Genomic DNA, 25440 nt, shown 5'->3' on the forward strand with positions numbered 1-25440 from the left:
CACCTACGCATTAGCCCAAGTGAATCACACAGGAAGGGCTGTCGATACTATGGGCTTTTAATTGGTATCTTCCCCCTACATTTGAGGAAGAAATGAGAATCCCCCACAATGATCTTCTTCAGCTTTGGAGGGGCATGGACATAATGAAGGCTGAGGAGGATTGAAGAGGGGTAGATGAAGAGCTGACAGTGGCTTTCTCAAATCCTAAATCTAGTAGTGGGCTAGCGGACTTGTCCTGGAAGTCCAGAAACAGAAATCAACAAGCTGCCACATCCTCAAACTGGCCCTCCCAGTCCACACCTAGAGTCTCCCTCTAGGCCCCTGCAGCTCCAGAGACCACCACCAGATGGGAGCATTGAGCAGCATTCCTTTCCCTTCCCAAGCCTACCTCCTGGTCTTCCCTCTTTCCTTCTTTTACCAACCCACTTCCTTGCCTTGCTTTTCCTCTTCCTTTATTTCTCTTCCCATCAGAACAGACCCTGGGGCTTCTATTGACTTTGTGTCTGAGGAAGCGAGTGGCAACTGAGAGCACACTATGTGTTAAAGGGATCTTTTGCCAGCTGGGAGCACCAGCCATTTATCTGCTTCTGGGAGAGCCCTGGGATCTGGACATTCGTGTTCAGTCACTGTGAGCTGGGCAGTAGCTAACGTCTCTCTGTGGTCCTAGCACCTGGCACCCAGTAAGTGTTCAGAAAATTTCCACTGACTTGGACTGAACAAAACTGAATCAATAAATCAATAATCAATATACCAATCAATAAAGCCAGGGGGAAGAAGCATGACAAACATATTCTGCTTGTGCTGTGGTGGCCTCAGAGACTGCTAGGCCAACATGATCAAAGCACAGGCTGGCCACCACCCAAAGGACTTGTCTGGCAGCCTCCACTTAAGGCAAGTTGTGCCCCGGGCTGGATCATGCCTCCTGCTTCCCGCTTCCCACAACCCTCACCACGAGGTGGTCTCTGTTCACAGTGCTCTGGAGGGCTGTGGGGAGTTTATCCAGTTAGTTCCTGGGCCCTCCTTTCTATCCCCACCTACCTTTTTAGCAAACCAATTCATTCAGTTATTCCTGTGACCATCCTACAGCCAGCCGCCATCTCTAGAATCCTGCCTGGGAGTCTGGCTATGGGCAGGGAGTCTGGGAGAGCCAGGGGAGGGAGTGGTCAGCCAAAAGAAGATAACAAAGTCAGAGGAGACTGGCCATCAGGAATAACCTGCAAATGTTGGTTGACTTCTTTTGTCCCCCTCCCACCCATGATCAAATCCAAAGAATAGAAGCTGATTTAAGATCCTCTGGGGGGGGTTTTCTGATGCACTGACCGCTCTTCCCCGGTTGGCCTGTCTAATCTGACCTTGCCCAGTTTGCTGACTGAGGGTCACCAGGAATGGGTAAATAGAAGAGGATCAGAAAGAGGGCTGGGGAGAGGCAGAGGGCTTCACTGCAAGCCTGGGAAGTCCTTGAGGACATCGCAGGTTTTCTTGTGCATGACCTCACGCAGCTTCCGAGCCCGCCGGGTGCTCGAGGCTCCCACGAAGCTGTCGGGCCGCAGCGTGGCCATGCCGCCGTCCACCTCGCCCATGATGATGAGCGGCATCTCGCCCACTGTCACATTGGGGCAGGGGCAGGTCCAGTCCATGTGGAGCAGAGTGACCTCCAGCGGCTCCCGGCCCAGGAACTTGAGGCCCATCTTCTCATCCTTTAGGACCTCGTCCACAGTCACCAGGGCACGGCCTGAATCGGGCTCCTCCGTCAGCTCGGAGATTCGGCCCAAGATGACAAAGTCACTCCGACAGAAGCTGGTGACAAGCTTCTGCCTCGGCTTGCAGGCCCGGCAGCGCTGGTTCCCCCGAGGGAAGGGGCAGGACTCCTCGCAGTCCTCACGACTCTCAAAGTTGTTGCCGTTGCCCTCGCAGCCACCGTAGACAAAGGACTGGCACTGGCCTGTCTGGCTGTTGTAGGCCCAGCGGGGCGCATAGGCCTTGCAGGGCCCCTGCAAGGCAGGCAGGCTGCACACGGCCAGCGACCCGCTCATGCAGGCCAGCATGCAGGCCTCATAGGTCTCAAAGTGGTTGCGGTTGTGGTGGCAGCGGCCGAAGGTGAAGGTCAGGCAGTTGTTGGCTTGGGCGTCGAAGTACCAGCGGACCTGCTCCTCACCACAGTCATCGCTGTCAGGGGGCTTCAGGCACTCAGCTGTGGGGAAGGCCGTGCCACTGGGGCTACTCTCTGCGGTGGCTGAAGCCTGGCCCCCACTGACCACCGACAGTGGGAAGTCAGCGCGCAGGACGCCAGCGGCGTTGCGGGCTGTGCAGGTGTAGATGCCAGCGTCCTGGGGCTGGGCGTTGTAGATGACCAGCTGGGCGATGTTGGTGACCACCACGTTGCCGCGTACATGGTTGGGCCTCATAACCACATTCTCTCGGTCTTCCAGCTGTTTCTCCCAGGTGATCTCTGGCCGGGGCCGGCCCACCACATCACAAAGGAAGCTCACGGTCTCACCCACAGTGACTGACTGGTGGGCAGGGTGGTTGAGCAAAGCTGGGGCCGTGGCGTCCAGCCCGGGGGTCTCCGGGGGAGCCGTGGTGGGATGCACAGTGGTCTCGGGTGGTGAGGGGCTGGTGTTGGGCCAGGTGAAGTGATAGCGGCAGGTGACGACGGCCAGCGTGATGCCCTTGGAGCAGGCCTCAGCGTCCATGTAGCAGCGGTTATAGTAGGTAAGGCCATCGGAGGCGCAGGTGAAACTGGGCTCCTTCTCACAGCGATCTCTGCATTTGCACACTGGCTGGCCGTCCCAGATGTCACACTCAGAGCCCTGCTGCAGACACATGAAATGTTCGCATGTGGCCTCCTTGGGCATGCCCACGGGGCCCTTCTTCCCCTTCACATCCATGTAGCGGGCCGCCACACAGCTCTTGGTCCCACATACGTTGGGGCAGCACTTCTCATAGGTCTCACACTCCTGGGGAGAGCCAGATGGAGAGGTCTGAACGAGGAGGAGAAGGAAGAGAGCACAGTCTCCCCCAACGTCCCCCACGGTTTACAGGGAAGGGGACTAATATGTGCTCGCCTACCATGAGAAAATCCTTTTGATATAATAACTAACATATTCGTAGCACCCACTATTTGCCAGGCCTTCTTCTAAAAATGTTTACAACTATCAACTTATCTCATGCTCATTACAGTGGGTATAACCAACATTCCCACTTCACAGGCAATGATAACTGAGGCACCGAGAGATAAGGTAACTTGCCCAAGGTCACACAGCTAGCAGTGTGGGAAGAGGCGGATCACATACTCCACAAAGAAAAGTCTTCTGTCTAGCATGAGATGAAATGAGAATGTGAAGGCTAAGTGAGGTGACATTCAAGCCCTCAGAGCTGGGAACTGGTGGGAAAGGACTTCACGCTCGAGGTGATGGGATTCAGAAATGAGAGTTTTTTGTCTGCAATTTACCATTCCCACAGTGAGGTGTCACCTGGAACAACTGAGCCCGCCTTTGTGTCTTTTCCATTGGGAATGCCCTGGCCAAATGCTAAAAAGGAAAAGTCAGACACTGTTGGGACAGCTGATCAAAGCTGTGCATGTACACAAGGAAGGCACGTGTACACACCAGGCAGCTCTCATGCTGGCCCCTGTTCATCCAAAGCCTAGAGGAAGGGCAGGCAAGACAGGCCCAGGACATCAGGTCTCATCACTGTGGGCCATGCTAGTTCCAACATGTGGGCCTTTGCATGGGGAAATCAATAGCAAAAAATGAAGTTCCCTTGTGCGGCAAAGGTCAGCCAGGCCGTCATCAAGGACTTGCCAGACTGTAATTCCTTCTGATTCTCTGTGGAGCCATGAAAGGCATTAGTCTAATTCCTCAAAATTAGCAACATGCTCTGGGGCTGACACAAACAAGGATTTCACGTGGTATTTTCTCCAGGATGTGGGCAATGCCCCTAATCCTGAGCCCTGGTCACGGCTCTGTGAGCCGCTCCCCACCAGGGCTGGCCTCATGCGGCCGCATCAGCTGAGGGCTGCCTGTTAGACTTGTTCACTGTTTTTCCCTCTCGGCTCAGAATGGGGACTTTGTTTTGCAGCCTTTGCTTGGCATAGGCTTCTAGGCCACACCAGGGAGGCTCTAGGGCAGGGATGGACAGATCTCAGAGCTGGCTCCTGAGGGAGAGGGACCTAGTGGGGGTGAGGGCAGGAGGGGGCTGAGCAGCAGGAGAACCTGCTCCTTGCCCGAGCATCGCTCGATTCCTTGAAGACTCTGGCCTGGGAATCTCCTTCAGGACTTGGAGGTCCATGAAAGACTGGGTCCTTGGGGAGAAGGGAAAGGTACTTCTGGGCACAGAAAACCTGGAGGGAATTTTCAGAATGGTTTTTGCTTAAGGGCTCAGAATGCATCCATAGGCCAAATCCCCAGCCGCACAGAGGAGCTTCTCCCCAAGACATAAAATCAGCCAGAGTCTCACTGTCTCCAAGCCCCTGAAACAGCCTTGTCTACAAATGTGGCCAACCAGCTGCCTGATCTCAGCCTGATAGGAACACTTTTCCACCCCTATCCAGGCTTTATCTTCCTTTCCCTCAGCTCTCCCGTTGCTCATGAACAGTGAGAGGCTGAGATTGTCCCCTGGGCTCTCTGAGGGACAGGTCGCTCTCTCCAGGACCAGTCTGTGCTCTCATAGGTTATGTACATTTGGCAGAGGGAGCACCCTGGTGATGCCCAGATCGGTCCAAGCCCAGCAGCTGCCAGACTGTCGGGAATTACCTCTGCCTAGGCAGGTGCCAGGTACTAGCAGGCTCTTCACCCTGGGAAAAGTAACAGGAACAACCCTTGAATGCAGGAGCAGGGAGAGAATTGTCCAAGAACCAGGTAGAGCCAGGCCTGCCCTGAACACTGCGAGGATTGAGGGATCACCAGGTTGAAACCTAGTCCACTTCCCTCTCACAGACACCCAGAGAATCTATTCAGATCCACTCCTGCGCACCCTCCCCATCAGCCTGCACTGACCTCAGGGTCAGGGTCCTAACCCCCAGAGGTGGCCCAGAGGCTGGATGAAGCATCAGCTTTGTGGTCAGATGGATGCGGATCTGACCTCCCTGGCCCTGGAGCCTTGTGCTCTTCCATGCAGTGTCCCGAGTTTCTCTCTCACCTGTTGACAGGCTGCGGGTGGGTTGAGCCAGTCTCTCTGATGTGCCTGGCATAGAGCTGGCTCAGAGCAGCCCCCAGCAGACCTGAAACCACGAATCCGAGGATTTCCAGTCCCTGAGAAATTCCCACATCACATCCATCTCTTCTTCCAGGACTCGAAGTTAAGACATCACACCCTGTTTATGCCCGTGTGGCTGGGGGCCAGGTTCTTCCCTGTTTTGCGTCATTCTCACCACCCAGCTCCCACTCTGCCTCGCCAACAAGACTGCTTGGCCTGGCTCAGGCCTCCGGGTTCACACTCACCTGGTCCGTCTCACACTCCCGCTTGCAGGTGCTCTGGGCATCCACCCAGAGGTTGGGATTCATGTCGTTGGGACAGATGCCGGCGTGAGAGTATCGGAGGGGTGGCAGGGCCAGGCCTCGAGGGGGTACCCCAAGCAGCAGCAACAGCAAGGCTGCCCCCTGCCCCCAGAGGGACCAGGAACGGCAGCCCCGCAGGGCCCACATGCTGAGGTCTGCAGCGGCCAGAGACCTCCCCTGAGAGGACGCCAGGGCTGGGCCCCTGGGCCTTCTGCTCCTCAGGGCCGCAGACACCTGCCCTGCCGACCCCAGTGGGCCTCCGTGGGCTGCTGCGGCTGCTGAGGCTGCCTCCACCGAGTCTGTGGAGTCCGCCGGGCTGCGGAGCCTCAGATAAAGGGAGCTCCCTCTCCGGAGTGTGCCGGGAGAGGAGCCGCACCGGGGCCAGAGCCTGGATTTATGTCCTGGGCACGCCACCCGAGTGGGAGCGAGCTAACCTGACGCCTGTCACAGGCAGGCTGCCGGCTCCTCTGTCCTGTGGCTGATCACAGACTTGTTGCAGAAAAAAAAAAAGCTGGAAGCAGTTTAGGCGGCGTATCTGGCACGGTGGGACACCTGCTTGTTTTTGACTCCAGGAGGCCTTTAACCCCTTCAGGGGCCAGAAATGGCATGTGCTTTGGGGGGAGCTGGCTCCAGGACACGCCAGCTCACTGTACTACATGAAGAGGCTTGCTTCCCTTCCCCCCACCTCTCAGCCGGGCCCCCTCCTCCCGTTGGCCACCTCCGAAGAACACACACTCACTTGTTATAAGGAGGGACCTGCAGCCGCAGGGTTAGCATCGCCGGCCCGATAGTACATCTGAGAGCAAATGACGTGGAAAAACAACAAGTTCACGGCCATTCCAGGGCGGGCCTGAGCAGCCTGTGCTGTGTAAGCCGACTCCCACCCCAGCACCAGGTCTCAGGGTAGGGGGGGCTGCGTGCGGACAGCCCCCTATCTCTCTATCCTGGGCAGTTTGCGTCTCAAGTTCCAACTTCGGTGAATTTTCCCCAAATCATTCCAGAGACACATACCAGCTATGCTCCAGCTCCCCCAGCTCCGGGACGTATCACATTCCTGCTCCTCGACTGACACACTCCCTGCTCCAAGAGAACCTACGTGGTCACTGTGTCTCAGGACAGTGCTGGGCAGCCGAGCTGCCTCGCTGACGACCATGAAGCCTTTGCCCAGGAAGAGCCAGTTGGCTGTCGTCTCCCTGCTTTATGAAGGAGAATGTCACCCCTGGTGAGCAGCAGTAGGATATTTCCTGGGGTCATAACGTGGGCCAGACTGTGTGCATTGTCTCATTTAACCCTCACAACAAACTGTGCCTTCGTTTTAGATTTGAGGAAAAGACAGGGCAAGCAACTTGCCCTGTGTCACACAGCTACGTGACCCCACCGTTAATGCAGGGACCCTAGTTTGCAGGGCCTTTGAAATCACCCCTCCCCACCAAGCTGTCAAACTGCTGTCAAGGGGCAGCCCAACTCTAGTCTCTACAAGCTGGACAAGAAGTTTGTGAAACATCAAGGACGGAATTGAAGGAGGAGCCAGGAAAAGAGCCAGAAGCTGCCAGGGGGTGGGGAAGAGAAAGGTTACTTTTTCAAGGCCAACTGCAAAGGATTTGGGAAGCAGCAACCAAGCTGCTCTGTCCCAGGGGCAGTAGATAGGGATGCAGCCCCGACCTTTTCACAGATGGGGATACCGAGTGCCAAGCCCAGACCACGCTCCCCTCAGGCCAGACTTCAGCCTCTAGCTGCTCTGTAGAAGGGTGTGCCCCTCCCTCCACCCTGCAGATTTGGCTTCTTCCTCTCGGGCAGGGTATTGCCTCCTCCCCTGAGCCAATTCCTTCCTGTCTGTGGGTCATTCTGCAAGATCTGTCTTTTCTGCTTATGTCAAAGAGCTAATGAAGGGTGTCAGATCCTAATCCCCTAAATTATTGGAATAAACTTCCCTCCGAGGCTGGTCCCCGTAATGAAGCCAGACAGCAGGCGACGCCGGCTGCTTTGAATTCCCTGTAATTTCATAAACCCGTGTTCCAGCTGCTCCGAGTTGGGCCTCAGCACAGCCGTTGATGAACATGGTTTGTGCAGCCTCCTTGGATATCACAAAGGGAAATGAACAGTGACACATTTCTGAGCAGGACTTAGAAAAACTGTCACAGCCCCATTACATGAGACAGGTATCTAGGAAAAGGAGGCTGATTTCTTGGGAGTCACTTGAGACCATTAGGAAGGTGAGTGGGGAGGGGCACAGGCCAGAGGTGGGGGAGGAGAGGGGAAGTCCCCGCCCAGCCTGGTCCTATTGAGAGCTGTGGGCCTCCCCTGCCCAGGCCCCACTCCTGGCCATTCTGCCCTGAGAACTCTCAAAACAGCACTGGGGAAGAAGGGGCCCTAGTACACTCAGCTCTCCCTCTTAGCCCTTCCAAGTCTCCCACCAAAACACAGCTCAGAATAATAAATAACATCTGATCAGGGCTTGGCGCCCACACAGCACTTCCACCTCCATCGTCATGCTGACCCTCACGCCAGTCCCAGAGGGAACCCAGGTGTGGCTGTGAGCTCAGTTTTATGAGAGAAGAAAGCCAGCCACAGAGGGGAGGTGGGCCTGGCTGGGGTCTCCAGGCTCTTGCTTCCCCTCTCTGACCCCTGTCCTCTGCTCTTCACACAACCCTGTGCACGCTTCCAGCCCCTCCAGAAGGGCCCCTGCTGGCCGCCTCACCAGCTCAGCTTGTTTATAAGCTGTTCAGGGAGTGCTTTGAAGTCCTCTCCCCCTGGGCCTTCTCTCGCACGGATCCTGGGTCTGGCTCCCTCTGACTCTGCTCCCTTCTTGCCCTTCTCTGGAGGGTGGTGGGGAAGCCGTGTTCACCAACTCCCCGGGACAGCTGAGGGCTCCGTTGTCTGTTCCCACCCCCACAGGCCTCTGGGAAGTGGAGTCTGGGTGGGGCAGCCTGAGCAGGGGCCTGAACTGGCGGGTGTCCTCTGCCTTTCACCCTCCCCAAGGAATCAGGCGTAGATCTGCCTGGAAGAGGCTGGATCCTGACCTCGTCTCAGAAGAGCCCCGCCACTGTGGGAAGGCAGAGGCCCCATGGACCCTTCATACCTTCTAGGACAGGTTCAAAGCCCACTCTAGGTGCAGCCAGTAGGAAGTCACCCAGGACAGTGAATTCTGGACGACCCTTGGCCTCAAGATCACCCTTAGCAGAACAATCCCCAGACCACTAGAGTACTGACAACACGCTGGCACCGCTCCCTAGATGGGCCAGGTCCCCTTCCTCCAGAGACTTCCGCTATAACCTTGGTGGAGACGCCTGGAGACCCACAGGGACGCCAAGCAGCCCCCAGATGCCATGTCCCTCGTGCACAGACCGAACCTCTCACCTCCTGAAGCATCTCCTCCCGCCCCCTTCTTGATGTTTTCTAAAGCGCCTACTATGGGCTAATGTGTGGGTACACAGGGATAGATGGCAGTCCTCGTCCACAGAGAGGGCACAGTCTTGGCCAGAAAACAAACCTGCAAAAGCACGAGAGTAGTGTGCAGTCTTGGGGCCCCTACAAGGGCCAAGGCGCAGGCAGGAGGGAGAAGCCTGGGGTGGCTGTTGGGCCCGTGACATGGGCTGGGTCTTGAAGCCTGAGCAGGACCCATTTCCTATACTTCATCTTGGATGCCTCGTCAGCTGAGACCCTCCTTCCGGGGGCATAGGCCTCCAGAAACAGAGGTGAGAGGGAAGTACAAAGGTTTAGGAAAGGGGGTGGGGTGGGAGCTGTGGGTCTGGCCTCTGCTGGAGTTGGCCCAGCGGAGTCAGAGCAGCAGTCCATTCTTGTCCATCCTGCTTGGGCTCCCAGACCGGAGGCAGTCACACTTTCTCCCAGATGGATGAGAGAGGCCAACCCTCTGGGAGCCTCCCTGCCCTGATCCTGGTTATTTAAACATATCTGAGGCGGAGGAAAGATTTGAGGCGCCAGAATTGGGGTGCTGGGGAGAAGGAAGTCCTCAGCAATGGTACTCAGATGGATTCTCAGAAGGCCAGGCAGCCTTGGTTAAAGGCGGTGATTAGTCAAAGCCAAGCCAAGGAGTTCAATAAAGCCAGAGGCTCATTACGCAGCTGGGGACCCCCTGCCTGCGCAGCCCAGGGCCTGGGTTACATTACAGGGCTGTGTGAACTCTCCCCTCAGAGTGAGACTGTACTGGCCTTGAAATAATTATGGGGCCTCAGCAGATGGTGGAGGCAGACAGGGGAGACCTTCAGCTGTGGGACACGTGACCTGTCAGCATCTGTGCAGAGCAGGACACGGGAGGGTCCACCCTGGGCCTCGGGGGAGGCAGCACTGAATCGAGATCTGAGAATGGCGAGGTTGGCCGTCGGCGCGGCCTGGCCAGTGCTTTCGCCAGCCAGGCCCCTTTACAGCCTGTCCAGTCCAGGGGGGCCTGCTAGTGGGGCCAAGTCCCTGGAAGCTTGGGTGCCAAGGTCTGAATAGATCTTTGGGTCATACTGCAAGAACAGGAGACCCTTCTGGCAGCTGTGAGTCCTTGAATGCCTTCCTGGAGCAAGTGGGCATCAAGGAGCTTGGGGATGTCAGACACCTCGCTGGGAGGCTCCATGGTGCTGAGGCTGAGCACCATGCAAGGAGTCAGAGGACCCCCTGAACAAACCCCTCAGGCTCCTTCCCTCTCCCTCCTCTGTGATCCTTTGTCCTGACTCCTCCAGCTCTGCCTTGACAGAACAGGCTTCAAATATCCTCAGGCAGCTCTCAGCCAAGACAAACACAGGAGGGAAGGAGCCAGAAGGCTGTGGGGCTCCCCCTCTCCACTCTGCTAGGGGAGAGTAAGGGCCTGGGGCTCCAGCAATGAGACTAAAATGGGGCATGGCCCCCATTCCATTCAGGCCTCGCCTACCCAAAAAGCTTCCTGACCACTCCACTCTCCTCACTCCCACCTGTCCGCCTCACTGTTTCCTCCTTTTGGATGAGAGAGAAGAAAGGATGGCTCAGATTCGGTTCTCTCTGCTCACCCTCACGCTGCTGAGCCAAGGGGCATGTATCCTTTAGGACCTAACACAGCCCTAGTTCCCTTTCCAACAGCATAAAATGTACAGTGACTGAGAAACAGGCCCCTTTCCTGAATGATCATTATTTCAAGACCTCTGGCTTAAAGACAGCTTCTCCACTTTCATTTAGCCTGTAATACCATGAACTTCTGCCTCCATTTCCTTCTCCATCTTATGGTTCTCCCTTCTCTCTCAAACCCTGGAAGCTGCCACGTTGCTGTTTCAATCTTTGAAAGTTCCACACAGAATTTCCCTTTAACCTATGTGAATGCTGTCCTCCCCACGGAAGACTTTCCTTCCCTGGCCTGTTCCATCTGATCCTGGTCAACTGCTCCCCAAGCTTCTCAGAAGCTGCACCTTCTAGGAAGCCTTCCTGACCTCAGAAGCTGAGGGAGGCCAAAATCACCCTGGGGGTTCCAGGTAAAGTTTTTAAAACAAAAAAGCAAAACAAACAAAAACAAAAACTGGTATACAAAACCTGTCGCAATTAAACATTCAACCCTGTCAGGATGTATGTCTGTGCCTGTGTAAATGGTGAAAGTGAAAGTGAAAGTGAAGTCACTCAGTCGTGTCTGACTCTTTGTGACCCCATGGACTGTAGCTTGCCAGGCTCCTCCCTCCATGAGATTCTCCAGGCAAGAGTACTGGAGTGGGTTGCCATTTCCTTCTCCAGGAGATCTTCCCGACCCAGGGATCGAACCTGGGTCTCCCACATTCCAGGCAGACGCTTTAACCTCTGAGCCACTAAATAGGTTTAAATGATAATGTCAAAAATCCACAATAGATGGAGGGGAGGAATAAATGAGGAATATGGGATTAACAGATACATATTACCACACAGAAGATAGATACACAAGGATTTACTATATAGCCCAGGGAACTACATTCAATATCTTATAATAACCTATAATAGAAAAGAATTTTGAAAAAGAATATAGCAGGAGACGGCAAGATTGAACATCAGCATCTTAGGAATTAGTGAACTAAAATGGACAGGAATGGGTAAATTTAATTCAGATGACCATTATATCTTCTACTGTGGGCAAGAATCCCTTAGAAGACATGGAGTAGCTCATAGTCAGCAAGAGTCTGAAATGCAGTACTTGGGTGAAACCTCAAAAATGACAGAATGATCTCAGTTCATTTCCAAGGCAAACCGTTCAATATCACAGTAATCCAAGTCTATGCCCCAACCACTAATGCTGAAGAAGCTGAAGTTGACCAGTTCTATGACGAACTATCACAAAAAATGGTGTCCTTTTCATCCTAGGGGATGGGAAGGAAAAAGTAGGAAGTCAAGAGATACTTGGAATAAAAGACAAATTTGGCCTTAGAGTACAAAATGAAGCCTTGCAAAAGCTAACAGAGTTTTATCAAAAGAACATGCTGATCATATTGTTCAGTCACCAAGTCACGTCTGACTCTTTGCTACCCCACGGACTACAGCACACCAGGCCTCTCTGTTCCTCACCATCTCCCAGAGTTTGCCCAAGTTCATGTCCATTGAATCGGTGGTGATATCCAACCATCTCATTCTCTGCTACCCTCTTCTCCTTTTGCTGGTCATAGCAAACACCCTTTTCCAAAACTCTACACATGGACATCACCAGATGGTCAATAGCGAAATCAGATTTTTTGTAGCTGAAGATAGAGAAGCTCGATACAGTCAGCAAACACAAGACTTGGAGCTGACTGTGGCTCAGACCATGAACTCCTTATTACAAAATTTAGGCTTAAATTGAAGAAAATAAAGAAAACTACTAGGCCATTTAGATGTGACCTAAATCAAATCTCTAATGATTATACAGTGGAGCTAACAAGTAGACTCAAGGGATTAGATCTGGTAGACAGAGTGCCTGCAGAACTGTGGACGGAAGCTTGTGACATTGTACCCACTCCCAAGAAAAAGAAAGGCAAAAAGGCAAAGTAGTTGTCGAGGAGGCTTTACAAACAGCTGAGAAAGAGAGGCAAAAGGCAGGGGAGAAAGGGAGAGATATACCCAACTGAATGCAGAGTTCCAGAGAATAGCAAGGAGAGATAAGAAGGCCTTCTTAAATGAACAATGCAAATAAAGAGAGGAAAACAATAGAATGGGAAAGACTAGAGATCTCTTCAAGAAAATTGAAGACATCAAGGGAATATTTCATGCAAGGACAGGCACAATAGAGAACAGAAATAGCAAGGACCTAACAGAAACAGGAGATTCAGAAGTGGCAGGCTTACACAGAAGAACAACATAAGAGAGGTCTTAACGACCCAGATAACCACGATGGTGTGATCACTCAACTACAACCAGACATCCTGGAGTATGAAGTCAAATGGGCCTTAGGCAGTATCTGTGGCTCAGCTGGTAAAGAATCCGCCTGCAGGGAGGGAGACTAGGTTTGATCCCTGAGTTGGGAAGATTCCCTGGAGAAGGGAGAGGGTACTCACTCCAGTATTCGGACCTAAAGAATTCCATGGACAGTCCATGGGGTTGCAAAGAGTTGGACACGACTGAGCGACTTTCACTTCACTGCAAACAAAGCCAGTGGAGGTGACGGAATTCCTACTGAGCTATTTCAAATCCTAAAAGATGATGCTGTGAAAGTGCTGTACTCAATATGTCAGCAAATTTGGAAAACTCAGCAGTGGCCACAGGATTGGAAAAAGTCAGTTTTTATTCCAGTTCCAAAGAAGAACAATGCCAAAGAATGTTCAAACTACCATACGATTGCGCTTATTTCATGCTAGCAAAATTATGCTCAAAATCCTTCAAGCTAGGCTTCAGTAATACATGAGCCAAGAGCTTCCAGATGTACATGCTGGGTTTAGAAAAGGCAGAGGAATCAGAGATCAAATTGCCAACATTTGTTGGGTCATGGAGAAAGCAAGAGAATTTCAGGAAAAAATGTCTACTCCTGCTTTATGCTAAAGTGTTTGTGTGGATCACCCCAAACTGTAGAAAATTCTTAAAGAGATGTGAATACCAGACCACCTTACCAAACTCCTGAGAAACCTGTATGCAGGTCAGGAAGCAATAGTTAGAACCAGACATGGAAAAATAGACTGGTTCAAAATTGGGAAAGGAGTATGTCAAGGCTGTAAACTGTCACCCTGCTTATTTAACTTATATGCAGAGAACATCATGTAAGATGCCGGGCTGGATGAAGCATAAGCTGGAATCAAGATTGAGAGGAGAAATATCATCAACCTCAGATATGTAGATGATACCACTCTAATGGCAGAAAGTGAAGAGGAACTGAAGAGTCTCTTGATGAGGGTAAAAGAGGAGAGGGGAAAGCTGACTTAAAATTCAGCATTCAAAAAACTAAGATCATGGCATCTAGTGCCATCACTTTATGGCAAATAGAAGGGGGGAAAGTGGAAGCAGTGACAAATTTTATTTCTTGGCCTCCAAAATCACTGTGGACAGTGACTGCAACCGTGAAATTAAAAGATACTTGTTCGCTGGAAGGAAAGCTATGACAAACCTAGACAGCATATTAAAAAGCAGAGAGATCACTTTGCTGACAAAGGTTGTTGGTTGTTCACTCGCTCAGTCATATCTGACTCTGAGACGCCATGGAATGCAGCATGCCAGGCTTCCCTGTCCTTCACTAACTCCCATAGTTTGCTCAAACTCACTTCCGTTAAGTCAATGATGCCATCCAACTGTCTCATCCTCGGTCATCCCCTTCTCCTCCTGCCTTCAATCTTTCCCAGCATCAGAGTCTTTTCCAATGAGGTGGCTCTTAGCATTAGGTGGACAAAGTATTGGAGCTTCAGCTTCAACATCAGTCCTTTCAATGAATATTCAGGACTGATTTTCTTTAGGATTGACTGGTTTGATCTCCTTGGTGTCCAAGAGGCTCTCAAGAGTCTTCTCCAGCACCACAGATTGAAAGCATCTATTCTTCAGCACTCAGCCTTCTTTGTGGTCCAACTCTCACATTCATTCATGACTACTGAAAAAACCAGACATTTGTTGGCAAAGTGGTTTCTACTTTTTAATACACTGCTTAGTTTTATCATAGCTTTTCTTCTGAGGAGCAAGCATCTTTTAATTTCATGGCTGCACTGATTTTGGAGCCCAACAAGATAAAATCTGTCATCTGTCACTGTATTTCCATTTTTTCCTCATCTGTTTGCCATGAAGTGATGGAACCAGATGTCATGATATTAGCTTTTTGAATGTTGAGTTTTAAGCCAGCTTTTTCACTCTCCTCCTTTACCTTCATCAAGAGGCTCTTCAGTTCCTCTTCACTTTCTGCCATTATCATGGTGTCATCTGCATATCTGAGGTTATTGATATCTCTCCCTGAAATCTTGATTCCAGCTGTATTTCATCCAGCTTGGAATTTTGCATAATGTACTCTGCATATAAGTTAAATAAATAAGGTGATAATATACAGACTTGACGTACTGCTTTCCCAATTTTGAACCAGTCCGTTATTTCATGTCTGGTTCTAATTGTTGCTTCTTGGCCTGTATACAGGTTTCTCAGGAAGCAGGTAAAGCATACCTCCTTACTCCTTACTGACAAAAATCCTACAGTCAAAGCTATGTTTTTTCTAGTAGTCATGCATGAATGTGAGAGTTGAACCACAAAGAAGGCTGAGCACCAAAGAATTGATGCTTTCAAATTGTGGTGCTGGAGAAGACTCTTGAGAGTCCCTTGGACACCAAGGAGATCAAACCAATCAATGCTAAAGGAAACCAACCCTGAAAGTTCATAGGAAGGACTGATGTTGAAGCTGAAGCTCCAATACTTTGGCCACCTGATGTGAAGAGTCAACTCATTGGAAAAGACTCTGATACTGGGAAAGATGGAAGGCAAAAGGAGAAGAGGGTGGAAGAGAATGAGATGCTTACTCATCCAACTCAATGGACATGAATTTGAGCAAACTCTGGGAGACAGTGGAGGGCAGAGGAATCTGGTATAGTGTAGTCCATGGAGTCACAAAGAGTTGAACACAACTTAGTGACTAAGCAACAAAATGTGTGTGTGTGTGTGTGTGTGTATACAAACACATATATACGAATTACTTTGCGGTACCCCTGAAACTAATGCCATATTGTGAATGAACTGTGCTTTGATTAAAAAAGAATCCATACAATGAAATGTTACTCAGCCATAAAAAAGAACAAAATAGTGCCATTTGCAGAGATGTGGAAGGAACTAGAGATTGTCATGCAGAGTGAGGTAAGTCAGAAAGAGACAAACTAATAAAATGTGGCCTGTATGTGGGATCTAGAGAATGGTGGAGATGAACTTATTTGCAAAGTAGAAATAGAGTCACAGACATAGAGAACAAGCTTAGGGTTACCAAGTGGGGAAAGAAGGGTTGGGATGAATTGGAAGACTAGGATTGACATAGATACCCTATTGGTACTATGTATAGGATAGATAGCTAGTGAAAACCTACTGTAAAGCACAGGGAACTATACTCAATGCTCTGTGGGGACATAAATCGGAAGGACGTCAAAAAAGAGGATTTGTTCATTTTGCTGTATAGCAAGAGACAGAATATTATAAAGCAACTACTGTTTTTTAGTTGCTAAGTCATATCCAACTCATTTGCGACCCTATGGACTGTTTGTAGCCCACCAGCATCCTCTGTCCATGGAATTTCTCAGGCAAGAATACTGGAGTGAGGTGCCATTTCCTTCTCCAGGACATCTTCCTGACTCAGGGATAGAACTCATATCTCCTGCATCACAGGTATATTCTTTACCACTGAGCCATCAGGGAAGCCAAAAGCAACTATACTCCAACAAAAATTAATTTTTAAAAATCCACATTTGAGGCCCTTTTTGAGTACACCCTGGCCCGGTGACCCTCCTGGGATTGCCTGTGATACACCTGGGCATATTTTGTGTAGTGCCGAAATTACTTTCTCATCTATCATCCAGACTGGCCTAGAAACTCCTGGCAAGCAGGGACTGTGTCTGGCGCATGGTTCCAACAGACAGCACACACTGAACCAATGTACACTGGAGGAATGAATGGATGGTCCCATGAATGAATGGATTCGTCCAGCAGACCATGCGCTTACAGGACAGGAGTGAGCATCCCTGGTGTCTGTCAGCCCTGAGAGAGACTAGGCAGTCCTAGGGCTGTAAATCAGGACTCCAGAGACCAGCTCTAAGTCAGGCCAGGCAGGATATAGCCATCCCTGGGCCCATCAGCCAATTCTAGGCAAAATGGTACTGGAATCTGAAAGGAACAGGCCTGGACAGTGGGGTCAGAGAAAGTTTGGGCATCACGTGGGCAGCCCTAGGGGTAGAAAAAGGGGCCCATTGGGACCCACCACAGCTCCCACACTTCTCTTTACATATCTGTCCCTTTGCTTCTCTCCAGGCCTCCGTGATTTCATATTTAACAGCGAAGAGTCCCCCTTCAACCATATTCTTCTCTGCTTCCAGAGTTACCTTTTTAATTCCAAAACTGAACGTGTTGTTTCCCTGTTGTAGTGGGTTGAATGGTGTGTGTGTGTGTGTGTGTGTGTGTGCGCGCACATGCTCAGTTGCTCAGTCTTGTCTCTTTGCTACCCTATAGACTAGAGCCCACCAGGCTCCTCTGTCCATGGGATTTTCCAGGCAAGAATACTGGAGTGGGTTGTCATTTCCTCCTCCAGAGGATCTTTGCTACCCTATAGACTAGAGCCCACCAGGCTCCTCTGTCCATGGGATTTTCCAGGCAAGAATACTGGAGTGGGTTGTCATTTCCTCCTCCAGAGGATCTTCCTGACCCAGGGATCGAACTCTTGTCTCCTGTGTCTCCTGCATTGCAGGCAGATTTCTTTACAGCTGAGTCATCGGGGAAGTCCAAGTTGAATGGTAGCCGCACCCCCCCCCCGCCGCCGCCCCCAACAAAGATATGTCCATGTCCTAACATCTGAAATCATGAATGTGAACTTATTTAGGAAAAAGGTTTTTGCAGATAGGATTAAGTTAAGGATCTTGAAATAAGACCTTTCTGGATTATCCAAGAGGGTCCTGAATCCAGTGATAGGTGTCCTTAAAAGAGAAAGGCAGAAGAAGGCTAAGACACAGAAGGGCAGGCCATTAAAGATGGAAGCAGAGATTAGAGCAATGTTATCATAAGCCCAGAGATGCCTGAGCCATCAGCAGCTAGATTAGGTAAGAAAATTATTCTGCTCTGGATCCTTTGGAGGAAATGCAGCCCCACTGACACCTTGGTTTAGGGCTTCTGGCCTCCAGAAAATAAATTTGTGTTATCTTGAGCCACCAAATTTGTGGTAATTTATACGGCAGCCCTAGGAAGACACACCTACACACCTGCCTCAAACTCTTCAATGGCCCCTCCTGGTCAGGATTAAATGGCCCAGGGAGCCTGCTGAGAGTTGATCCTGCCCCCTCTCCAGCCTCATTGCTCACCCTGCATGTTCCAGCTGTACAGAATTACTGATGGTCTCTGAGCATCCCACCAGGGTGATCAGCCATCCTGGTTTGCCTGCAATTGGCCTGGTTTTGGCACTGAAACTCCTGCATCCCAGGAAACTCCTTAGTCTTGGGCAAACTAGAATGTTTTTTTCCCTATCATGCTGTCTAAATTTAATTTAGGCCATTCCCTCTGCCTAAATTGTTCAAAAAAACTCCACTTTGGGACATGACCAAAAAAAGGGTCAACCAGGGCAGTCCAGAGGTGAGGGGTGGGCCACCTACACCTTGGGGAGCCCAAGCCTGGGTCATACTGTGTGAACCATAAAGACAACATTTATCCTGCCAGGGACCCAGAGTCAGCGGGCTACAGAGCCTCAGGCACCAGCAGCAGTGAGGGGTTGACAACCTGGGTGGGTCTAGCCCCATAGGAAGAGTCACAGTTGGCACTGGTGTGGGTGAACTAAGGCAGTGGCCCAGAGGAAGTGGCTATGGATGGGAGTCACTGCATGGCTGCTGGGTAGGGAGGAGACAGGCAAGGACTGTTTTGGCAGGATCCAATGATCCTGAGCGTTAGAGACAAGCAGTCAAAGTAACTGTCAGGAGTGCATTCGGCAGCACGCAACAAAGCCTGAGCAGCTGTGGCTTAAATAATTAGAAGTTAAAGTTTCTCACAGAGTAAGAAGTTCAAGACAGCTTGGCTAATTTATCAGGGCTGTGTTTCTTATCTTTTCTGTCACCTTCAGCATGTGGCCTTTGCCCTTAATGTCTGATGATGGCTGCTCCCCTAGATACTTCCTCATTCTGGACCCAGATTAGGGGGAAAAGCCAAAACCTCTGGAACCATATCTGTTTATTCAGGGAGGGAAGATTTCTTGCCTTTTTTTTTTTTTTTCCTTTTAATGCAATAGCTCTACACACTTTTAAATTTATTTGCTGTATTTTTGGCCTGCGCTGGGTCTTTGTTGCTCTGAGTGGGCTTTCCCTAGTTGCAGCAAATGGGGGCTACTCTCTCGTTGCAGCGTGCAGGTTTCTCATCGTGGTGAATTCTCTTGCTGCTGAGCACAGGCTCTAGGGCACACGGGCTTCAGTAGTTGTGGTACGTGGGCTTAGACGCCTGGCTGTATGTGGAATCTTCTTAGGTCAGGGATCAATCCCACGTCCCCTGCGCTGGCAGGTGGATTTTTAACCACCAGACCACCAGGGAATTCTGGAAGACCTCTAAGAAACTCAGGCCACAGCACTTCAGCAAGGGTGTGTGTCACATGACTCCAACTACAAGGGAGCCTGGAAAGGTGATGGTTCCAGCTTTGCAACAAGGGAAAATGGAGTTGTGGTTGGCTTTTGGGTAGGCAATCCACAATATCTGCCACAGGGACCATTCCTAGGACCCACTGGCTGGTGAGGTGTTTTATTTCCACAACCCTTGGTCTTGTCTGCCCTGTAAAGTAGTTTCTGCTTCTAGGATTGAAGTCAGTTGACATGCAGGACAATGTGATGTTAGGTAAAGATGGATGAGGATTCTCAGAGATGCCTGCAGTTCTGCGGGATACCAGTGAGCTATGATAAAGCTGGACTGAGGCAGCCCCACAAGCCCCTAGAAGCTGTCAGCATGCTCTGCACAGCAGTGGGTGTGATCAGCTTTGTCATGTAGGGCTTACTGATGACTGCAATCTCAAGGGAGAAGCTGGGCAAAGGAGTTGCCTGGAGAAGGGACCTTTAACTCAACTCTTTCGACAGTGAACATCTCACAAAATGAGCCCTGTCTAAAGAAGGAACAGAGCCTGGTGTTAGGTGATGCCAGAGCTTTGGGGATGAGTTCAAGTTCACTGCCCCAAATCTAGATGAAGACTGAACCCAGATACTGAGACAAGTAGTGGGAAAAGTGGTTTTGGTGGGAGGGTGAATTGTTGTACTATTCACAACATAACAAATATTGAGATGATTTTGGGGAGGCTGCTGGGCCAGTCCCAGGGAAAGGAAGTTATCATTCAATAGTCATTCACTCAGTAAAAATTGATTTTATGCCTGCTGTGTGTCAGGCTTTATATGAAGCAGTAGATACAAACCAGGAATATAGTCTTTGACCTCAGGAGGTATATAGTCTAGGTAGAGAGAAAGGTGTAGAACAGCTCATTATATAGTCAAGAATCCAATTATAGCAGAAGCATGCTAGGAAGAAGTCCAGGAGGCAGGGGACATCCAAGGAGGGAAAGAATGGGTCAGTCAGAAGAAACAGGATCTAACTGAAGTGAAGAAATCCTTAGGCAGGTCAATGGCAAGTCTGCTATGGCTGGAGCCCAGAGAGAGAGAGAAGTAGCTGGTGGCCCCAGTCTGCCAAGGAAGTCAGGGATTAGATCCTAATGGGCGTTAGACTGTGGCGAGGGGTTTGGACTTAATTTTAAGGCTGGACTGTGCCCCTGCGACTCTGAAAGGTGGCAAGTATCGGATGTTGAAAAGAGGCAATGGGCAGGAGCCCATACTTCTCATGTGGGCCCCGGGTTACCATCAAACAGAAGGCGTCAGACTGTGCTCCCAAAGACCAAACTTAGGACGTGCAAGCTATGCCTGGTTCCTGGAAGTGACAGCTGGCTGGCAGAGAAACAGCTCCATGGAAGCTTGGACTGACAGGCTAGGGATTGCCCTCTCCCTTCTCTCAGTAATGAAATTTATTATGTAGGAAGGAGCAGAGATGGGAAAGAGGGAGGAGGAACAGCTGCTGCCCCAGAAAGTGAAAAAGAGAAATTTTCCTCACTGAGGAAAATTGTTAGGTTTCATCACAGCTTCCTTCAATCAAGCTGAGGCTGGTAAAGGGCCACAAGTTTTAAGTGACTCAGATGCCAGACACCTGCTGGACCTCACTGAAGACTTTGATGCCCAGTAAACAATAGGACTTGTTATAGTCAACTATAAAGTTATACAGAGTTGTACAAACTACGGAGTTGTGCAAACCTGTGAACTCACTCTACCTGATCCCAAAGGCCAGAGGTCAATGCCTAATTCGCACAACTGCCATGACCTGGCCCTTTCAGTTCCTCCTAAACTACTCTGTCCAACTGTTTATGACCCCAGGGGCTGCAGCATACCAAGCTTGGTAATGGACAGGGAAGCCTGGTCTGCTACAGTCCTTGGGGATCGCAAATAGTCGGACACAACTGAGTGACTGAACTGAAACTACTCTTAGTTGCTTCCCAGGAGTGTATTCTCTTTCTTGATTTACTCTTTTACAGAGCCTCATGGTCTAGATGGTCTCAAGATAAAGACATCCAACAGGCTTTGAGTGGCCAGAGCAGTTGAAAACTGAACCCAGTAGCAAAAGCCTTGCTCTACCCTGTAAGGCAAGAGAGCTGATAGCACTGAACAGGCTTTCGGGAAGCAGGTGCTGAAGAAGGGGCTGAGCTGGACCAAGCCCAGTTTTAATCTGTAATCCTTGGGCTTTCACATGTTTTTACTGAAACACATAGTAAGAAATAGTCTTTTTTGTGTAATGCGGAATTCATATTCCTATGCACAATTGAAACAAAAGTTTTACAAAATAATAGTTCCTTTCTCTACATGTGATGCACTCTTCAGTATTCCAAAAGCTGAAGATTACTTGGGAAGGTTGAGAAGAACAGAAGGACTGGGATTTGAGGACTTTGGTCGTCTCCATCAGCAAGCTCAAGGCTTCAGGAAACAAAGTTCTTATACACAAGTCAATTGTTTTCCTTTATTCCATCAGTGAATATTTAGAATTTGAAACTGAACAGCCACTAACCACTTGGAGAGAAACACATTGAGACATGGAGAAGCATCATAGTGAATGTCTTTCTTGGACCTTCCAGCCCAGCCCAGCCCAGCCCAGCCCAGCCCAGCCCAGCCCAGCCCAGCCCAGCCCAGCCACCATCCGAATGTGGTTGAGTGACTACCCCAGACAATGCTACACAGAACAGAACAGCCCCACTGAACCCCGCCCAAAGTTCTAAGCCACAGTTCAGTTCGGTTGCTCAGTCGTGTCCGACTCTTTGCGACCCCAGGAATAGCAGCACATCAGGCCTCCCTGTCCATCACCAACTCCTGGAGCTCACCCAGACTCGCGTCCATCGAGTCAGCGATGCCATCCAGCCATCTCATCCTCGGTCGTCCCCTTCTTCTCCTGCCCCCAATCCCTCCCAGCATCAAAGTCTTTTCCAATGAGTCAACTCTTTGCATGAGGTGGCCAAAGTACTGGAGTTTCAGCTTTAGCATCATTCCTTCCAAAGAAATCTCAGGGTTGATCTTCAGAACGGACTGATTGGATCTCCCTGCAGTCCAAGGGACTCTCAAGAGTCTTCTCCAACACCACAGCTCAAAAGCATCAATTCTTCTGCACTCAGCCTTCTTCACAGTCCAACTCTCACAGAACCATAAGCAAATAAAATGTTTACACCCCCTAACTTTAGGGATAGTTTTTAAGAGCAAATTATAAGTGGGATAGGTGTGCAGGGATACTGTGGAGGCCAGCTTCAGCTGCTCAGCTCATGACAAGTCAGGAGTCAGAAACAAGGATGCTGTCGGAGTGCCCTATAGAGTCCAAGATGGAACACTTGCCTCTGTCCCTGCAGCCATGTCTCAAGGAGCTGTTGTGTGTCCTGTGTTATATTTTAAACTGGGGAGATGGTGGGAAATGAGTTGCGGCCTCCATTTTCAAAAATGTGAAATTTTGGTGTAGGTGATAGAAACTAGACAACTGCACAAATGAATATCAATGACAGATGATGGAAGGTGCTTAAAGGAAACACACAGGATACCTTTCAGCAGGCAACAGGGCCTGCACCCTCCCTCACTGGTCCTCCTCACGTCTCCACCTGTGAAGGGTGAGAAGTCGGCTGGAGGAGCTCTGAACACCTGGCCAGGCAGACTCAAAGGGAGAAAAGTCAGAGCAGGAGCCCTGTTTCCAATGTAGAGCAGGGGTCAGGGAGGACTTCCAGAGGAAGTAGTGCTGATGCTGAACCCCAAAGGATAGATCACACATAGCCAGGCAAAGAGGGAACAGCACCTGCAAAGGCTGCGTGGAACATCTGAGGCGCTGGAAGACAGCCAGGGTGGCTGGAGAGGAGCAAGGCCACACAAGTCCAAGAGGGACTTGATTCAGAGTGGGGAGTCTCTGGCCCATGCCTATACCACCACCAAGAAGGAGGCCCTGATTTTCTCTTCCACTTAAAAATGTTTCCTTTGCACTTTGGGTTCTGTTTTGGGCAGGTATTGGGGGAGGAATTTGAGAAAACAAACACATAAAACAAACCCAGTCTGCAGCTAAATAAGAGTAGGCTGCAGAAGAGCCGCTGGCAAGGCCCTGCTTGCAGCAGACAGAAAACATGGAGTATTTGGACATTCCCTAGGAGCATGCAAGAGGTGAGTGGGGGAAGCTACTTCCCACTTCATGGCAGAATGGATAAGGACATAGCCAGACACAGACCAGGGGCAGACAAAGGGCCAAGCCCATTTGTCAGGAGTCACTAGGACTTCAAGCCAGTGAGGGATACAAAGAGAGGTGTCTCTCTAACATGGAGCCAGGTGGGTGGGCATCATGGCTGAGGACAGAGGAGGCTGTTTCCAATGCCAGGGCAGCGCAGGGAAATGGGAATGAGCAGGAAGGTGGAGAGGGGGAAGGAGATACCTGTTCAAGTGGCCAGCCCTACACACCTTCCAGTTTCAACCCACAGGCAGTGATCTTGAGCCTGCCTGCTGTCCAGTGTAGCCTCAGATAGCAAAGATCAGGAGAGGCAAAGAGCCCACTGGGGGCAGAGAACGTGAGGGTGTTGGGATGAAGGCTCGATACCTGAACCCTGTGACTAAGCCATGCCCTGATTGTTTCCCGAAGAAGGGGTGGGCACACACCAAAGATAAGTGCCAACGGGACCAGTGTATTCATCAATCTTAGTCTTAGGGGCTTAGTGTCTGAGCCACTGCAGAGACTCTCCAGTAAGACAGATCCTGACTGAGAAGAGGGCCTGGGTCAAGGACCTCAGGCATTCATCTCCCAGCTTCCTTCCCCAGGTTCAGGCTGTGGGGTTAAACTGGTTTACCAACTAGACACCTAGTTACACATGGAGAAGGTGGACCAGGAAGAGAGGACAGCCAGACCGCTACCAGGCCACCCGTCACTGGGACAGTGGCTCCAGGTCTGGCTGCCACAAAGAGAAGACGGAAGAAAGGAAAAGCAGCAGACTGCTCTCGCGGGAAAGATGACGTGGACAGAGTGCGAGGAGCCTCGTCAGTGAGTGAACTACTGGTGAGTATGTGTTCTGGGAAGCGCAGTGAGATGACCCCCTGCCCTCGCCCTCATCCTTTCCATCACCCATCCTATGACAACAACGCTGTTTGTGTCGGGTCCCCACCCTTCTCTCCCCTCCCACCTTCTTAGGAGCTTGCTGCCATCAATTACACATTTTCTTTTCCAAACATCCACCAGCTCTTCTTAATTGGGCCATTTCAATCAGCATCTGGACACTCCCAAGTCTCTTCCATCCTCAGCAAATGACTAAATCATTCCCTTGTCTCCCTTGTTAGGGAACTGTTGACTAAAACTGCCTGCCTTGGCCAGGCATGATGATAACCACTTGCCTGAGTTGTCTTGCAACAGGAAGTCTGATTAAAAAAATGTGGAGTTTCTGACCAGGAGAATTTGGGAGGGGACAAAGAGGAGGGAGGAGACCATACATCCTACCAACCTCCCAGAAACCCTCACACTGGAATCCAACTTGGCTGAGAGATGTGTGCACCACCAGGGAGGACCCTGAGTCAGACCAAATATGGGCCCAGCAAGACGACTGGCTAGAGAAAACCAGAAAACTAACCCATTACCACAAAACCTGAGACTGTGAGCCACAGGGCAGAGCAGTTCTCCTGGGTTCCCTTACCTAGCTGTTTTCCACAGGGGTGCCCGTTCCCAGTAAAGTCTTTTGCTTTGTCAGCATTTGTGTCTCCCTGGACAATTCATTTCCAAGTGTTAGACAAGAGCCTATTCTCAGGTCCCAGAAGGGGTTCCCCTTCCTGAAATGTACATGCCCTCTCCATGGACAACACTCATCTCCAAAGTCAGTCTACATTTTCTGTGCCCATTTTCTCACCTTCCAAGTCCTGACTCGCTTCTCTTCTGTACACTCTGATCCGGCTTCGCTTTCATCCTTCTGCTGACAAACCCGCAGCTAAACCCCCCAGTGGTGGTATGGCCCTAAACGGCACACGCAGCCCTGCTCCTTCCCATCTCTGCAGCATGTGACCTGTTGACCACGGCTCCTCTTCTAGGACCCTCCTGCTTTCCACCCACTTCCCTGGTAGCTGCTTCCCTATCTCCTTTCCCCAGACTTTGTGCTGCCTCCACAGCCCCTCCTCCCATAGACAGGGGTTTTCAGCACTGGCTGCATGTTAGAGCCGCCTGGGGACCTTTTACAAAGTACCAGCACCTGACTGCTCCTAATTAAAGCAGAGTCACAGAGAGGGCAGATGTGGTAGCTTTAAAAGCTCCAAAGTGATTCTGAAGGTGTAGCCAGGGTTTCAAGTCATTGCCC

The 25440-nt window shown here is 50.6% G+C and overlaps 1 protein-coding gene across 3 annotated transcripts; it reads right to left on the reverse strand.

Annotated features, from left to right (window-relative positions):
• Positions 1 to 39: 39 nt before the first annotated feature.
• Positions 40 to 25182, reverse strand: WFIKKN2 (WAP, follistatin/kazal, immunoglobulin, kunitz and netrin domain containing 2). Of its 3 annotated transcripts, XM_069603665.1 has the most exons (3): positions 25000 to 25140; positions 4755 to 4795; positions 40 to 2957 (listed from the first exon to the last, which is right to left on the reverse strand). In XM_069603665.1, exon 3 carries the CDS (start codon positions 2886 to 2888, stop codon positions 1437 to 1439), a length of 1452 nt encoding a protein of 483 aa, XP_069459766.1. In that variant the 5' UTR covers positions 2889 to 2957; positions 4755 to 4795; positions 25000 to 25140; the 3' UTR covers positions 40 to 1436. The 3 variants fall into 3 exon arrangements, with proteins under 3 accessions (XP_069459766.1, XP_069459765.1, XP_069459764.1); XM_069603664.1 differs by lacking the exon at positions 4755 to 4795 and having other exon boundaries at positions 25000 to 25182; XM_069603663.1 differs by lacking the exons at positions 4755 to 4795; positions 25000 to 25140 and adding an exon at positions 5442 to 6076.
• Between the last annotated feature and the right edge of the window lie 258 nt (positions 25183 to 25440).

This window comes from Ovis canadensis, chromosome 11, assembly GCF_042477335.2.
Source record: "Ovis canadensis isolate MfBH-ARS-UI-01 breed Bighorn chromosome 11, ARS-UI_OviCan_v2, whole genome shotgun sequence".
NCBI classification, from domain to species: Eukaryota; Metazoa; Chordata; class Mammalia; order Artiodactyla; family Bovidae; genus Ovis; species Ovis canadensis.